The sequence below is a fragment of the Electrona antarctica genome, assembly GCF_951216825.1.
Source record: "Electrona antarctica genome assembly, chromosome: 13".
NCBI classification, from domain to species: Eukaryota; Metazoa; Chordata; class Actinopteri; order Myctophiformes; family Myctophidae; genus Electrona; species Electrona antarctica.
In genome coordinates, this window is record NC_136794.1 from 22,609,771 (window position 1) to 22,627,403 (window position 17,633).

A 17,633-nucleotide genomic window follows, 5' to 3' on the forward strand; every position below is an offset into this window, starting at 1 on the left:
CTTTTGTAAAACACATTTTTTGATATTACTCCTCCAGATTCTGTCCAAAAATCTCACAAATCGTTACACAGTATCTCTATGGTCATGTGCTCAAGTCGGATCTGTCCGATATTTCATATTCCATCCTAATTGGCTATAATTGGCTTTCACAGTTTGCAAGATTGCCCCGTTTTGAACAAAAGCCTCAAATCATGAACGCAGCATGCAATTTACGTGAAATCTTTCACACATTTTCTTACTAGGCTGAGGAATATATCCCACCCTTTTCACATTGGCCTGTTATAGCGCCACCAACAGGTTGATTTTTGCAAAACACATTTTTGGAACAAAATGCCTCAAATCATCCAATTGCCATCAAAGGCAAACATGTTTATATTACTCCTAAACATTTTGCCAAACATCTCACACAGTCCTATCCTCCTGGTGGAGACCTGTGCCCAGAAGGGCACTTTTTCTAGTTCTAGTATATATTGGTATTGGAAATATCTAGGCAGCTTTAAAGGGGAAGGAATCCTGTTTGGTTTATGGTTTTTCATTCTGTTGTTCTGAGACAGACCACATTCATTTTGTAAACATGAGCAACATGTGCCCAGATATAAATCAAAGAACGAACACTCTAATATCTTTTGTCACACCAATGCAGTCCTGTCTCCACTGGGGAAAAATGGGTTTATACAAACATATTTGTATAATGCAGTGGTGCAGACGTTTAATGAGAGCAAATTCCTTTTTTGACACAATCTACTTGTTTCAACAAATTAGCCCTTTTTTTCTTTGAGAATGAGTACACAATGTGACAAGTGTCACATTTAATCAGTGAAAGTAAAATGACATCCTGTACAAGATTGTAAAATGTCTGCAACACATAGGCTATATATACATACACACGCACGCACGCACGCACGCACGCACGCACGCACGCACGCACGCACGCACGCACGCACTCACGCACGCACGCACGCACGCACGCACGCATGCACGCACGCACTCACGCACGCATGCACGCACGCACTCACGCACGCATGCACGCACACACGCACGCACATACAGTTTCTTTCCCATATACACATGTGCATGTGTGTGCCTGCGCACACGAGCACATGCACACACGTGCACACACGTGCACACACGTGCACACACGTGCACGCACGCACGCACATAGTTTCTTTCCGATATACACATGTGCATGTGTGCCTGCATGCGCACACGCACATGCACGCACGCACATACGCATGCACGCACGCACGCACACACACACACACGCGCACACACACACACACACACACACAGTACAGAGCTCTTAAACTGTGTTTAAACGATCTCTTAGGAAGCACTTACCCAGCCATTTGTATTGTATGCTGTAATATTTGAGAAGATCACTTTAATGTGGAATCATCAGCCAACACTCAACAACAACAGGCGATACTATAAGAGCAGAATGTAAAGTCATTATCATCTGTAAAGAGAAAGAATCCATGTTTCCTACCCGACACAGAGGAGTGATGGCAGGCAATGTGGCTCTTCTTGCATAGAAATTCATGTTTCTTCCTTGAGTGCACAAATATGTAATAGCCATATATTTAACTGCAAGTTTTGTTTTTATGGCAACTAAAGCTGTTTTCACTTGATGATTCTACTGTCAGCTATGGAATCCCGTTTTAATCATCATTTACACTATCTTTCTCTACAGTGAAAGAAAGTGTGAGAAACAAAGACAGCACTTCTCTATAATACAAACTCCTCCTTTGTCCTTGGAAATGTAAAAACGTTGTTCTTTTTTTTCTCTCTAGTTCTGCCTCTCAGAAAGACTCTTCTAATAAACAAGCCTAGATAAAAATAGTTCCCATGGCAAAAAGAGTCAACAGACAAGGTCAGAGAAAGCTAAAAATTACCATTTTTTAAAACTTTATATTGCAACAAAAAAACGTAACTCACACATTATTGTCACATCCCATTTACAGGTAAAAGTGTGTGAAATACATTAATTCTGTGTATACCATCAAGAAGAGCTTATTCTTGAATTATGGGCAGATATAATGAGCTACTGACTATAATTTATTTCTACTGTAGACTGTACTGTAGACAATAATAGTTACCAAAACTGTGTACTGTATGAATGGAAAGGATATCAAATTTGCATAATTAAAGTGAAGTGAAATAATTAATATGTCAAATGTAAGGGTGATCAGGGTTAAGGATTGTTTTAAAAATTGTTTTAAAAATGGATGAAGATGCATTCAAAACAGAGAACACATAGCCGGGGAGGGGTGACTGGCCTGACAAGGGAGAGAGAGAGAGGGAGAGAGGGACACATATATGGGATGGGGGAGCCGGGGAGGGGTGACTGGCCTGACAAGGGAGAGGGAGAGGGATGGGGGAGCCGGGGAGGGGTGACTGGCCTGACAAGGGAGAGGGAGAGGGAGAGGGATGGGGGAGCCGGGGAGGGGTGACTGGCCTGACAATGGAGAGGGAGAGGGATGGGGGAGCCGGGGAGGGGTGACTGGCCTGACAAGGGAGAGGGAGAGGGAGAGGGATGGGGGAGCCGGGGAGGGGTGACTGGCCTGACAAGGGAGAGGGAGAGGGAGAGAAGAGAGGGAGAGGGAGAGGGAGAGGGAGAGAGAGAGAGAGAGAGAGAGAGAGAGAGAGAGGATTGTGAGTCCAAAATTGCCCCGGAGCAAGTTTTTCCCACAACCACAATTGCCACAATTCATTATCCACATCTGTTTTACTGTAAAGACTAGACAAAAAGGCCTTGTGAGAATGAGGGCACTGTCTTTTTATGGCATGGCCATTTTAACTTAACTTGAGTCAATAATGAATGTCATAAGTGATCATCGAGGATACGAGATGAATGTCAAATTAACAACAAGAGGTGCTCAGAACGTCTGCAAGGGATACATAACCTTCAACGATGACAAGAATAGCCATCTATCTTAGAAAATGCTCTACATGGACAGGGAGTGGCAAGAGACCAGAAGCTTTGTAATAGAAACCCATTCATAAAACCCATTACTGCTCTAACACAGTAAAGTGTTAATTTTACTCCTCAGAGTGTACAAATATTTTGTACGGTGTTTTACTGTGTACAGTGTTTTACTGTGTAGTGTGTACAGTGTTTTACTGTGTACAGTGTTTTACTGTGTACAGTGTTTTACTGTGTTGTGTGTACAGTGTTTTACTGTGTACAGTGTTTTACAGTGTTCAGTGGTTTACTGTGTAGTGGATTACTGTGTACAGTGTTTACTGTGTACAGTGTTTTACTGTGTACAGTGTTTTACTGTGTACAGTGGTTTACTGTGTACAGTGTTTTACTGTGTACAGTGGTTTACTGTGTACAGTGTTTTACTGTGTACAGTGGTTTACTGTGTACAGTGTTCAGTGTTTTACTGTGTACAGTGTTTTACTGTGTACACTGGTTTACTGTGTACAGTGTTTTACTGTGTAGAGTGGTTTACTGTGTACAGTGTTCAGTGTTTTACTGTGTACAGTGTTTTACTGTGTACAGTGTTCAGTGTTTTACTGTGTACAGTGTTTTACTGTGTACAGTGTTTACTGTGTACAGTGTCTTACTGTGTACAGTGTTCAGTGTTTTACTGTGTAGTGTTTTACTGTGTACAGTGTTCAGTGTTTTACTGTGTTCAGTGTTTTACTGTGTTCAGTGTTTACTGTGTACAGTGTTCAGTGTTTTACTGTGTTCAGTGTTTTACTGTGTTCAGTGTTTACTGTGTACAGTGTTCAGTGTTTTACTGTGTACAGTGTTCAGCGTTTTACTGTGTACAGTGTTTACTGAGTACAGTGTTCAGTGTTTTACTGTGTACAGTGTTTTACTGTTTACTGTGTACAGTGTTTTACTGTGTACAGTGTTTTACTGTGTACAGTGTTTTACTGTTTACTGTGTACAGTGTTTTACTGTGTACAGTGTTTTACTGTTTACTGTGTACAGTGTTTTACTGTTTACTGTGTACAGTGTTTTACTGTGTACAGTGTTTTACTGTTTACTGTGTACAGTGTTTTACTGTGTACAGTGTTTTACTGTGTACAGTGTTTTACTGTTTACTGTGTACAGTGTTTTACTGTGTACAGTGTTTTACTGTGTACAGTGTTTTACTATGTAGTGGTTTACTGTGTACAGTGTTTTACTGTGTACAGTGTTTTACTGTGTACAGTGTTTTACTATGTAGTGGTTTACTGTGTACAGTGTTTTACTGTGTACAGTGTTTTACTGTGTACAGTGGTTTACTGTGTACAGTGTTTTACTGTGTACAGTGGTTGACTGTGTACAGTGTTTACTGTGTACAGTGTTTTACTATGTAGTGGTTTACTGTGTACAGTGTTTTACTGTGTACAGTGTTTTACTGTGTACAGTGGTTTACTGTGTACAGTGTTCAGTGTTTTACTGTGTACAGTGTTTTACTGTGTACACTGGTTTACTGTGTACAGTGTTTTACTGTGTACAGTGGTTTACTGTGTACAGTGTTCAGTGTTTTACTGTGTACAGTGTTTTACTGTGTACAGTGTTCAGTGTTTTACTGTGTACAGTGTTTTACTGTGTACAGTGTTTACTGTGTACAGTGTCTTACTGTGTACAGTGTTCAGTGTTTTACTGTGTAGTGTTTTACTGTGTACAGTGTTTTACTGTGTTCAGTGTTTACTGTGTACAGTGTTTTACTGTGTACAGTGTTCAGTGTTTTACTGTGTACAGTGTTCAGTGTTTTACTGTGTTCAGTGTTTTACTGTGTTCAGTGTTTACTGTGTACAGTGTTTTACTGTGTACAGTGTTCAGTGTTTTACTGTGTACAGTGTTCAGTGTTTTACTGTGTACAGTGTTTACTGAGTACAGTGTTCAGTGTTTTACTGTGTACAGTGTTTTACTGTTTACTGTGTACAGTGTTTTACTGTGTACAGTGTTTTACTGTTTACTGTGTACAGTGTTTTACTGTGTACAGTGTTTTACTGTGTACAGTGTTTTACTGTTTACTGTGTACAGTGTTTTACTGTGTACAGTGTTTTACTGTTTACTGTGTACAGTGTTTTACTGTGTACAGTGTTTTACTGTTTACTGTGTACAGTGTTTTACTGTGTACAGTGTTTTACTGTGTACAGTGTTTTACTGTTTACTGTGTACAGTGTTTTACTGTGTACAGTGTTTTACTGTGTACAGTGTTTTACTATGTAGTGGTTTACTGTGTACAGTGTTTTACTGTGTACAGTGTTTTACTGTGTACAGTGTTTTACTATGTAGTGGTTTACTGTGTACAGTGTTTTACTGTGTACAGTGTTTTACTGTGTACAGTGGTTTACTGTGTACAGTGTTTTACTGTGTACAGTGGTTGACTGTGTACAGTGTTTACTGTGTACAGTGTTTTACTATGTAGTGGTTTACTGTGTACAGTGTTTTACTGTGTACAGTGTTTTACTGTGTACAGTGTTTTACTATGTAGTGGTTTACTGTGTACAGTGTTTTACTGTGTACAGTGTTTTACTGTGTACAGTGGTTTACTGTGTACAGTGTTCAGTGTTTTACTGTGTACAGTGTTTTACTGTGTACAGTGTTCAGTGTTTTACTGTGTACAGTGTTTTACTGTGTACAGTGTTTTACTGTGTACAGTGTTCAGTGTTTTACTGTGTACAGTGTTTTACTGTGTAGTGTTTTACTGTGTACAGTGTTTTACTGTGTACAGTGTTCAGTGTTTTACTGTGTACAGTGTTTTACTGTGTAGTGTTTTACTGTGTACAGTGTTTTACTGTGTACAGTGTTTTACTGTGTTCAGTGTTTTACTGTGTACAGTGTTTTACTGTGTACAGTGTTTTACTGTTTACTGTGTACAGTGTTTTACTGTGTACAGTGTTTTACTGTGTACAGTGTTTTACTGTTTACTGTGTACAGTGTTTTACTGTGTACAGTGTTTTACTGTGTACAGTGTTTTACTATGTAGTGGTTTACTGTGTACAGTGTTTTACTGTGTACAGTGTTTTACTGTGTACAGTGTTTTACTATGTAGTGGTTTACTGTGTACAGTGTTTTACTGTGTACAGTGTTTTACTGTGTACAGTGGTTTACTGTGTAGTGTTTTACTGTGTACAGTGGTTGACTGTGTACAGTGTTTACTGTGTACAGTGTTTTACTATGTAGTGGTTTACTGTGTACAGTGTTTTACTGTGTACAGTGTTTTACTATGTAGTGGTTTACTGTGTACAGTGTTTTACTGTGTACAGTGTTTTACTGTGTACAGTGGTTTACTGTGTACAGTGTTCAGTGTTTTACTGTGTACAGTGTTTTACTGTGTACAGTGTTCAGTGTTTTACTGTGTACAGTGTTTTACTGTGTACAGTGTTTTACTGTGTACAGTGTTCAGTGTTTTACTGTGTACAGTGTTTTACTGTGTACAGTGTTTTACTGTGTTCAGTGTTTTACTGTGTACAGTGTTTTACTGTGTACAGTGTTCAGTGTTTTACTGTGTACAGTGTTTTACTGTGTTCAGTGTTTTACTGTGTACAGTGTTTTACTGTGTTCAGTGTTTTACTGTGTACAGTGTTTTACTGTGTTCAGTGTTTTACTGTGTACAGTGTTTTACTGTGTACAGTGTTTTACTGTGTACAGTGTTTTACTGTGTTCAGTGTTTTACTGTGTACAGTGTTTTACTGTGTACAGTGTTTTACTGTGTACAGTGTTCAGTGTTTTACTGTGTACAGTGTTTTACTGTGTACAGTGTACAGTGTTTACTGTGTACAGTGTTTTACTGTGTACAGTGTTCAGTGTTTTACTGTGTACAGTGTTTTACTGTGTAGTGTTCAGTGTTTTACTGTGTACAGTGTACAGTGTTTACTGTGTACATTGTTTTACTGTGTACAGTGTTCAGTGTTTTACTGTGTACAGTGTTTTACTGTGTTCAGTGTTTTACTGTGTACAGTGTTCAGTGTTTTACTGTGTACAGTGTTTTACTGTGTACAGTGTACAGTGTTTACTGTGTACAGTGTTTTACTGTGTACAGTGTACAGTGTTTTACTGTGTACAGTGTTTTACTGTGTACAGTGTTTTACTGTGTACAGTGTTCAGTGTTTTACTGTGTACAGTGTTCAGTGTTTTACTGTGTACAGTGTTTTACTGTGTACAGTGTTCAGTGTTTTACTGTGTACAGTGTTTTACTGTTTACTGTGTACAGTGTTTTACTGTGTACAGTGTTTTACTGTGTACAGTGTTTTACTGTTTACTGTGTACAGTGTTTTACTGTGTACAGTGTTTTACTGTGTACAGTGTTTTACTGTGTACAGTGTTTTACTGTTTACTGTGTACAGTGTTTTACTGTGTAGTGTTTTACTGTGTACAGTGTTTTACTGTGTACAGTGTTTTACTGTTTACTGTGTACAGTGTTTTACTGTGTACAGTGTTTTACTGTGTACAGTGTTTTACTGTGTACAGTGTTTTACTATGTAGTGGTTTACTGTGTACAGTGTTTTACTGTGTACAGTGTTTTACTGTGTTCAGTGGTTTACTACTGTGTACAGTGTTTTACTGTGTACAGTGTTTTACTGTGTACAGTGGTTGACTGTGTACAGTGTTTTACTGTGTACAGTGTTTTACTGTGTACAGTGTTTTACTGTGTACAGTGGTTTACTGTGTAGTGTTTTACTGTGTACAGTGTTTACTGTGTACAGTGGTTTACTGTGTACAGTGGTTTACTGTGTACAAGCAACAACTGAAATGCAATGTCCAATGTGGACCAGCACACGTGACATCCTCATTTGACCTTGTTCTTTTCCACTTTTCCTGGTCTTAGAAACATGGTCATGAACAGCAGTGGTGATGTAACAAGCAAATAGACGGAAATGTAATCTGACATTGAAATGTTGTTCTTTTACCTTGCACCCTGTTCTAAAAAGGTGTTGTAAAAGGCTCCAATCATCCAAGTTGATCCAGCGCCTTCTTTATTCAGATATACAGTATGTGTCCGCTCCGCTCATGAGATGCATCATATCAGCCTGATTTCGGCTTGAGGAGCGAGCGGTGTAATGTCCCTTTACACAAATAGTTTACATCAGAGCTCGAACACTATATCGGTTTGGTCCATATTTCTGCCTTTACGTTTTGGATGACATCGCTATATGCAACCAATGTGTCCCGGTTTTTAAAAAAAAATCAATCTGCCATTGTTTTGGTCATGTCAAACTTGGAAAAATAACACGATGGGAACTATGCACAAAAACTAATTTCACACTTTTTTACTTGTAAAACTGTGATGTCACAATAAAGCTGATTCTGATTCTGACATTTAAAAAAGTAGGTGATCTACAGGCTCGCAAATGTCATTTGTTGAATTTCAAGAAAATATCAATCAAATCATTCATAATTAGCCCTTCGCTAAAACTAAATCCCACCACAAAAAGCTTTCGCCACCTCAAAGCTGTCAATGTTATTTTGCATGGCTGTGTTGTTGAACATATTGACATGATTTCTCCCTCTATCATTTCCTCGTATTTCTAGTTTATTTAAATAATGCCATGCAAATTTGTCCAGTGCATAGCCTACTGCAGGCCTGGTTGACTAGATTTAGAATACATTTTGATGCTCTTGCTACTGAAATGATTGATTATTTATTATTTTTATTATTTTATTATTTATGGAGAAATCCCATCATTTAACATGCATCTCTATTGAGGAGAAGGACAGCTTGCCCTGTCTCCTCGCTGCTAATGTGCCTATTGGACAAGGACGGGTTGGGGAGGGACTTAGCGAAGGGCTAATTGGTGGTCTAGGACAAAATCAGGATTGGCATTGGACCCAAAGATCTGGCTCTGGCCTTCATTTCCCTTTTTGGACGCTGCGGCTGCACTAATGACATATCAAGGACAAGCAGTACAAATAAAAAAGTCAAACACGATATCTTGCCTCTTTTCAGAACTGCAGTTGCTTCCTTACACATTGACTGCCAGGTATTCATTAATTATTCCGCCACTGCCATGCGCATAACATAATCAATGAAAACCCTGAAATGACATCGGGAGACATCATCGGCAGTTAAGTGTTGGATTTGAAATGACTTCCTGGGACGTCTTTGGCGGTTAAGTGGTGCGTGTGGAAGAGGTCAGATAGGTTCAGGTGCTGCTTCTTGTCCCATCAGGCACCCTTAAACCCAATTACAAAACACGTTACAAATTCACTTGCAGAGGTTTTGACAAGTATCCTGTCCAGAATGCAATCATATCCCGTTTAACAAGACTTCTTTATCAGTCATTGTGTGATTGCATTGATGTTTCACTTTAAACCCAGAAGATGGAGATGCACTCACTGTACAGAATTTGCATTGCATGTATACAAGGGTTCTGAGAATGTTATCCTTTAGTTACTCCTTTTAGTCAAGACTGTCTCTCTGCAAGGTAGGAAGTCATATAGCCCAGGGGTTCTCAACGTTTTTGGCTGGGGACCCACGGAAACCACGAACCATGTACAACCCAGATTCGGCACAAACAAGGGACTAAATTCTTTTCGCTCCTATGCCCCCCCCCCCCCCCCCCTTTTCCCCTCACTGTATATGTTTCTTTTCCCTTTTTACCTCCATTATGATGAATTCCTGTTCTGTTCTTTGTCTATATAGAAGTGTCTATTTGTACGTCTCTAAATGTTTTGATGAATTGAACATGGTGGACCCTGTTGTAAACAAGTGTAATGCTTAATTGGGTCGTCCACTCACAGTTAACAGCCTTTGTATTGAGTTTGTGCTTGAAATGTACTGTAATTCTGCAAACTGTTAATACAATTTTCAATCAATCAATCAAAATGCTTTGGCCATGTCTCGCGACTCCTGCCCCGCCCCCCTCCCCACCCCCAATACAAATTGGCCGCTACATTAACCTTAATAATAGAAAAAATACATCATAAATAAATACTGAAACCAGATATAATCATTAAGGAAAGATTATGCATGCACTATGTGTACTCTTAATTTCCATTTTCCAGCCATTCAGTTGCAAAATAAATGTTTTTTTTTTTTTTTATGATCTGGGGTCACCCAAAATAATTTCGGGACCCCCCGAGGGGTCGCGACACCCAGGTTGAGAACCCCTGATATAGCCTATGACACAATAATGATGATCTATTCTAGATACAAGTGTATCCTTTTTTATCTATACAATGTGTAAACAGTGTACATGTGACATTCTATAGCTGGGCGTGACAAGAATCACACACATTATTCTGCAACCATTATCCTCTTTCACAGAGCAAGAGGTAGGGCACTAATTATTGTCCCTCTATTTCCAGATTTTCCACTCATGAGAACAGAAAAGAAGTCCCTCCCGTTACAAGACTTCATGTTTATCTGGAAACAAAACACACTGCCTTGTGAGAGCACAGACAAGCAGACGCTGCTAGTTATCACACACACTAAAATGAATTGGAATTAATGGAGACAAATTGATAACGGAGTCTCCACAACTCTCATAACAAAGCTGGCTTCCAGACAGTGTCCTTGAGGAGCTGTTTCAAACAAGACCCCTCCACAGACCCTGTCCAAGACGCAATTCTAAGACCCACCAGCATGCAGGCGTCATGCACAGTAACTTACACACTGCAAATGGACAATTGTACTTGAACGTTGATCCAAATGTAGCCTCCCCGACAAGCGAATAAGTATCACAATTAAGCCACAGTTTTGTGCAGAGAAACTTCACATGGTCTTTCAGCATTAAACTCTTTCAACCCAGTGCACTATTTTCATGCTCACAACCACACAACGCACGTTGTGAGTTGTAGATTGTCTATTTGCGCTATCCATCGTGGGACGAGCTCAAGTGGTTAAGGAGGCAAGCAGACAGGCTGAGAGACAAGAGAGGAATGTCTGTCTGCTTGTGTCTCTACAAGACACACAGAACAAGAGAACACTGTAAAATCCTCAGTGTTAGTTTAACTCTGAGATTAAGGAGAAATGTATTGAGGTTTTTACTGTGTATGTAACGCATCTAACCTCAATTAACTGATTTCAAATCACGCAAAATGCAAACAAATGAACGAATGAAGCTGCAATGAGGTATCACTTATATCATAGTATTATGCGCGTTGTCAGTGGAATGTTTAAACAGCCATATTTCATGGTATAAAATTAATAATGGAAAAAACTAGGCCTACAAATCAACTACGTACGTTGAATATCTCTATATAATTCAGATGGTACAAGGCTATTCACTTTCAGATTAATTAAAGGAATTAATGCTTGTTTGAACGTAGAAACACATTCAGTAAGAATTAGTAAACCACTCTAAAATGTGCAACATTGAACCCATCGGTCATCCACCTCCTCTGCACTTATACAAGGAAGCCTATAAGTTCCTGCTGAAATGACCGCGCTGGCAGTAACCGGCGGGTACAGACATTCCCTTTGAGTCAAATGGCTGAACTGAACACCAACACCGTCTGGAAACAGTGCTCTGTCTGGAGCAGGATTTCCTGCGTGCGTGCGTGCGTGCGTGCGTGCGTGCGTGTCTGGCGTGTCTGGCGTGCGTGTCTGGGTTAGAGCAGTGGTGGAAAAAGTACTCCAATGTTTTACTTAAGTAAAAGTAACAATACTGCAACTGCAATATAGAAATACTCCGTTACAAGTAAAAGTCCAGAATTCAAAATGTACGTACTTGAGTAAAAGTATAGAAGTATCTGCGATTCTGCATCAAAATATACTTAAGGCCTATTCATAGTCTGGATTTTCGGTGGTGAGGTGACCACCGGAGCTGTAATAACGTGGAGCGGTGGTGAGTAAAAACAAAGAGAAGGGCTGGGGAGAGCGGTGGTTTCCTCTTCATCGCGGCTCAGTGACGTCATGTTGTAGTTCGGTGGTCACCTCACCACCGAAAATATTAATGAATAACGCTTTAAAGTACCAAAAGTAAATGTAGTCATTGTGCAGAATGTCCCATTCCACAATTTCAAAATGTATAAAAAATATTTTGAAATCTACAAGCTCACAATGCGTTGCAGCGCGGCGCATTGTGAGCTTGTATATCTAGTGCTAGTGCTATCTAGTGCTGAAGTGGTTAGTCAAGTGTGTTTTGTAATACTAATCAGAATCTACAAAGTAACTAGTAACTAAAGTTTTCAAATAATTGTAGTGGAATAAAAGTGCAACATTTTCCTCTGAGATGTAGTGGAGTAGAAGTAAAAGTATTGAAAATCAGAAATACTCAAGTAAAGTAATAATACAGTACCTCAAAATTGTACAGTACTTAAGTAAATGTACTTAGTTACTTTCCACCACTGCCTGTGTACAGTGTGTGTGTGTGTGGATGTGTGTCTGGGTAAGAGAGTCTAACACGGCTGCCGCTCCAGGAGTCTGGACCCTGTGCCAGTCACTCGGGCACCACCTGCCTAAACTCTGACTGTTTTTGGTTCCGTGCCATCAAGAAAAGAAAGAGAAAAAAAGAAAAGAAAAAATTCTGTAATTACAGAAACTCTCTTGTTGGAAGAGCTACACATATTGTATAATGAATGAAAATCAGTAATAGACTACCACAATGTAGAAATACCGTGTTATCAGTAAAAGATCTGCATTCAAAATGTTACTTGGGAAAAAGTATAAAACTATTGGCATTAAAAAGTACTAGTAGAATGGCCCATTTCACAATAATATTATTACTTATTATATTGTAATAGACCTATTAAAAATGTGTTCATCACTTTTATGTTGCAGCTAGAAAGGTGGGGCTAATTTTAATTACTTCATGCTCTATTGGGTAGCTTAAACTACAGTGTAATAAAACGTGTAAAAAAATAAAATGTTTTGTATTAATAGTGTAGTACCTAACAAATAATTGTATTGGAATAAAAAGAAAAAGATTTGCCTCAAGATGTGCAGTAGACATATTTATTATCATAAAAAGGAAATACTACTAGTAAAGTAAAAGTACCTATAATTTGTATTCAAGAATTTGAGTAAATGTACTAATTTCCATTCCACCACACTGACATGTATGACAGGTTTCTCTATCTAATAAACACTCATCATAACATTTGTATGCGTTGTTGGGTTGTTGTCTGTCTGTATAAGGAGTGCAGAGATGTGATGCTGTGGCTAGGCCAATAGCTGAAGAAGCTAAGCCCCTGATACTGCCAATGGGATCTTTCCTGAGGTCACGCTCCAAAGTGCAGAAGGATTCTATTTCACAAGGTAAACACATAAGTGGCTGTTAGGCTGAGAAGGCTGGAGCGGTATAGGACACTTACTGATTTACTCACTATGTCGACAGATCTGTCCTCACAATTAAGGTTGGCCTATTTTACCTGAAAATAAATTTGCAATACAAAGTAGTAATTTGATGACTGAAACACTTAGGCTTGCTTTCGCACGATGTACGAGTGCATTACATCGATGCGTTACATCGGCTATTCATGAAAAAACTGTGCATTTGTTTCAGCTTGTGGCCTACATTCAGTCACTGCGCTAGTAGTGATTTTTCCGTGACCTTCTTCTCATTGTCTTGGTCTTTATTCAGTTGCTGCGCTAGTAGTGATATTTGTGTGACTTTTTCGTGACTTTCTCCTCATTGGCTGTCCTTTTTAGCCAATGCATGGGGAGTCTGGAATTTTAGCACAAAGATTTTGTCCAAACAATAGAGCACCAATCTGACTTCATTTACACATTCTACGTGGGTCACGTGGGTCACGTCAAACCCATTCTGAATTTGGGTTTTCTTATATTGCGTCAAATTAGAACTGTGATCCACAAATAAACAAATGATCCGGGCGGTTTCACTCATATGGATATGAAAAATCAACTGACTGTGAGAAATCGCAAATGTGACTGCCGCCAAAAAAAATCACTAGAAAGAAACTGTATCAAATATGAGTGACTGACTATTGTAAACGATACAGAGGCAATATCACCAAAACAGTTTGCTTATTTTTTAAAGATATTTTTTTTTGCGGCTTACGCCTTTTATTGTTTTTTTGAATGGGCCAGACAGTAGGCTGACAGGAAACGGGAGAGAGATGGGGGAAGACATGCAGTAAAGGCCGTGTCGGGCTCGGGAGTCGAACCCGCGGCACACTGCGACTGGATTACCAGTCGGGTGCCCAGACGGTTACGCCACCGCCTGGGCAGTTTGCTTATTTTTTGACCACAATGCTTATGTGAGATGAATTTAAGAAACCCAATGTTATTCTCCATAGAGAAAATACTTCCGGGAACCAGGGGATTTTTTTGTTGCAAAAATTATGTTTATGCCCTGCATATATGGACATATCGGTGGGACCTTAGTTTCTGTACAACCGGATTTCCATTTACGCCTGCCTGCCCTATATATGGGTGTTTGTGTATTGGTCAGATCGGCTGTTCTGGACAATAGCCTATGCGACCAACTCAACGCAGGACAAAGCACACAGTTGGACACAGTGACATCACTCCCGGGTTGTTGGTGACCTGCATGCCAAGTTTGAAGTCGGTCAGACAGACGCTTCTCGAGATACGTGAACTATAGACAGACAGACATTTACAGAGATTTATTGTAAGATAATGACACAATATTTACACCATATACTGGTGATATCTATTTTTAAATACTACTACAGTACTTGAATGAAGACACTCGTGAAGTTAATATGGTGTCAGGCAGCAGATCTGGGGTCTGCTTGCACACAGATGTACGTGGCAGTCATGACTTTGCGGCTTTGTTATGGAAATGCACCATGACACTGCAAACGCACGGTTGACAGGGAGCTAATGCAAAATGGCTTTCTCACGACTGGAATAGCTTTTAAGCCTGTGTAAAACAAAGCTTTGTCAACCAAAGGGCCTTGCAACAATTCAGAGAAGGATCGTAGGCCAGGCCACGCTATATAGCATCTGAATTACCATAGCAACAGGCACAAACACCACCACTTGAGTGGCAACCAAACAATCTATGATAATCTCCCTCTCTTTTTTCTTCTTTTTTTCCCCTTTATGTCAAAGGACCTAATATGTAATAGTCATATGTATTAATTATGTTTTTGGTGTGCGACACCCGCACATACTGTATAAATCAGGCACAACGCTTGCAATGCAAACTATAGAGCCTCAACTGATGGGAAAATTACTGCCCTCAAGGACACACAAGGAAACTCAACTCAATAGAAATGTTTCATTTGTAAGATTGGAGGGTTGGGCGGTGCGGGGGTTGGGCGTTGAGGGCTGGAACAATGATGTCATTGGTTTCTTGAGTGCTACCGAGGAGAGGTCATAACCCCATGACATGAGGATTGTGACACATAAACAGCTGTTTGGTCTGACATATACCCTTTGTCTGAGAAATACTTGTGCTGAAAGGCTAAGTGAAAGGCTGTCAGGCCCATGAAGTGGCAGGCCTCATCACGGAGTTACATAAGCATCACACTGAGATTCGCTAACAAGGAAGCTACAATGTTGAAGGGTAGGGTCATCTACATGACGTACCACTCGTTTTACCACATCGGGCCGGTCTGGGCCAAATGTTAAATTAGTTGTCTGTTGGTTGTGTATCATTGATGTTGTGCTGTAAATGTGGCGGTGTTATGGGCTTGTATTTCAAGTATTCGTATGGGCCTCGACCCGAAAGCCAGTAGAGTATATGCGCCAGGGCCGGATCTACCATATGGGCACTTTGGGCACGTGCCCAGGGGCCCATGGGCACCAGGGGCCCCTTAAAAAAACAATTATTTTATTTTTTTTAGCTCCACTGGAATTTTCCCTGCTAATCCAAATGAAATAAATGGTGTCTAAAAAGATTAGTGTTTTATTGTTAGTGAGAAGGCAGCTGAAAAGTGCAATTTTGTGTAAAACAGCAACAATGCGCTAGATTGGCTGTTGTTCAAGGTGGGTGGGCCCACTGGGCTGTGTGAGGTCAGGTTATTGGCTGTTGTTCAAGGTGGGTGGGCCCACTGGGCTGTGTGAGGGTGGAGTTAGGAGGTTGTTGGCCTTCTGATGACGTCACTCTGATCAGTTTGCCATATTAGGGACTGCAACAGCCACCGGCCCTTTGATTGGCCACAATGTTTATGATGTTTCCACCACTGAACCAATATAAGTGCCAGTGCACACAATAGGATGCCATTAATTCACAGAGAAGCATTTGAGGAATTGTCTTTGATCCCCGGAGGAGCTGTTTGTGAGAAATGTTCTGCTGGACGCTGCATCTGAACAGAGGACCTAATGAACACAGACAGGCTGCTGTTGCCGTGGGAGACAAAGTCTACTCATTTCGAGGGTGCTGTGACGTCAACAAGGATCAGATTGGTGTTCACGTCTTCAACACAGTGGCTTTATGCTGGACGGAGTTGACCCCAGCGACTACTGGAAGAGGAGAATGTCAACTTGAAGTTCCATCCAATCGGTGGGGACACACAGCTGTGATGATAGATTATATCGTCTACATCTGGGGGGGTTATAATTGCGACACAGCAAGGCACTGTAATGTTCTTTATGCATTTGATGTGGACACCCACAGATGGTTCAAGACCAAGGTTTCTGGAACTGTTCCAGAGGTGAGGAGCAACCACTCAGCCTGTGTCTTGGGGACGGTCATGTTTATCCATGGAGGATGGACTTGGGATGGACTTTGGACTGGAGAGTATAATGACATGTACAAGATGGACACTACCACAATGGTCTGGTCTTTAATTAACAGCAGAGGCACTACACCTCCTGCTTCATCACTCCACTCTGCCACCATCATTGGGACAAGGATGTTTGTATTTGGGGGAGGAGCCACCAACGGTAACAACATCCTCAGAGTGTTTGACACAGAGACCAACCTCTGGCTGAGAACACCTTCTGCACAGCTTCTTCCTGAAGAACGCAGGTGTCATTCAGCCTTTACCTACAATGGAGATCTGTACATATTTGGTGGTCACAAATGGAACCAGAACTTCACTGATCTGTGGAAATTCAGTCCAGAGACCCTCTGGAAGAAAGTTGAGCCCAGAGGGAATGGCCCATGTTCAACATATAGGATGTGCTGTTACATGGTGGGAGATCGCATCATCCTCTTTGGATCATTGGCCAGACCTGATGAACTGCATGTCTTGGACTTAAATCCTAGTCTTAAGACGTTGTGCAAACTAGCGGTTTTTCAGCACAATCTGAAGCAGTCTGGACTCCCACACAACATCAGGTGGGAACTGGCAGCCATGACTAACAGCAGCAACAGGAAGTAGGAAATACTGTTCCTGAAGAAACAGGGTGGGCTCGAGGAGCTATAAGAACAGCAGACAATGGATATCCAAGCTAATTCTTGCCTCAGGACTTTAATTAACACCAGAGGCACTCCACCTCCTGCTTCATCACACCACTCTGCCACCATCATCGGGCCAAATATGTTTATATTTGGGATAGGAGCCGCCGCCTGCAACAACATCCTCAGAGTGTTTGACACAGAGACCAACCTCTGGCTGAGAACACCTTCTGCATAGCTTCTTCCAGAAGAACCCTGGGAGCATTCAGCCTTTACCTACAATGGAGAGCTGTACATATTTGGTGGTCGCAAAGGGTACCAGAACTTCACTGATCTGGAAATTCAGTCCAGAGACCATCTGGAAGAAAGTTGAGCCCAGAGGGAAAGGCCCATGTTCAACACATAGGTTGGTTAGCCGATTTGCTCGTCTACATATAAGGGCCGTATCTACCATGTGGGCACTT

The 17,633-nt window shown here is 40.7% G+C and overlaps 1 protein-coding gene across 2 annotated transcripts in view; it reads right to left on the reverse strand.

The window, feature by feature from the left end:
• Nucleotides 1-17,633, reverse strand: part of grb14 (growth factor receptor-bound protein 14) — a 53,572-nt gene that overhangs the window by 23,565 nt on the left and 12,374 nt on the right. The window contains exon 1 of one of the 2 annotated variants that reach the window (XM_079518171.1): nt 1,487-1,649. The exons of the other annotated variant lie outside the window; for it this stretch is intronic. Within the exon in view, the coding sequence (XP_079374297.1) occupies nt 1,487-1,576 (90 nt within the window). The 5' untranslated portion in view covers nt 1,577-1,649. Of the gene's footprint in view, nt 1-1,486; nt 1,650-17,633 lie in introns of those variants that run through there. 2 annotated transcript variants of the gene reach the window in all.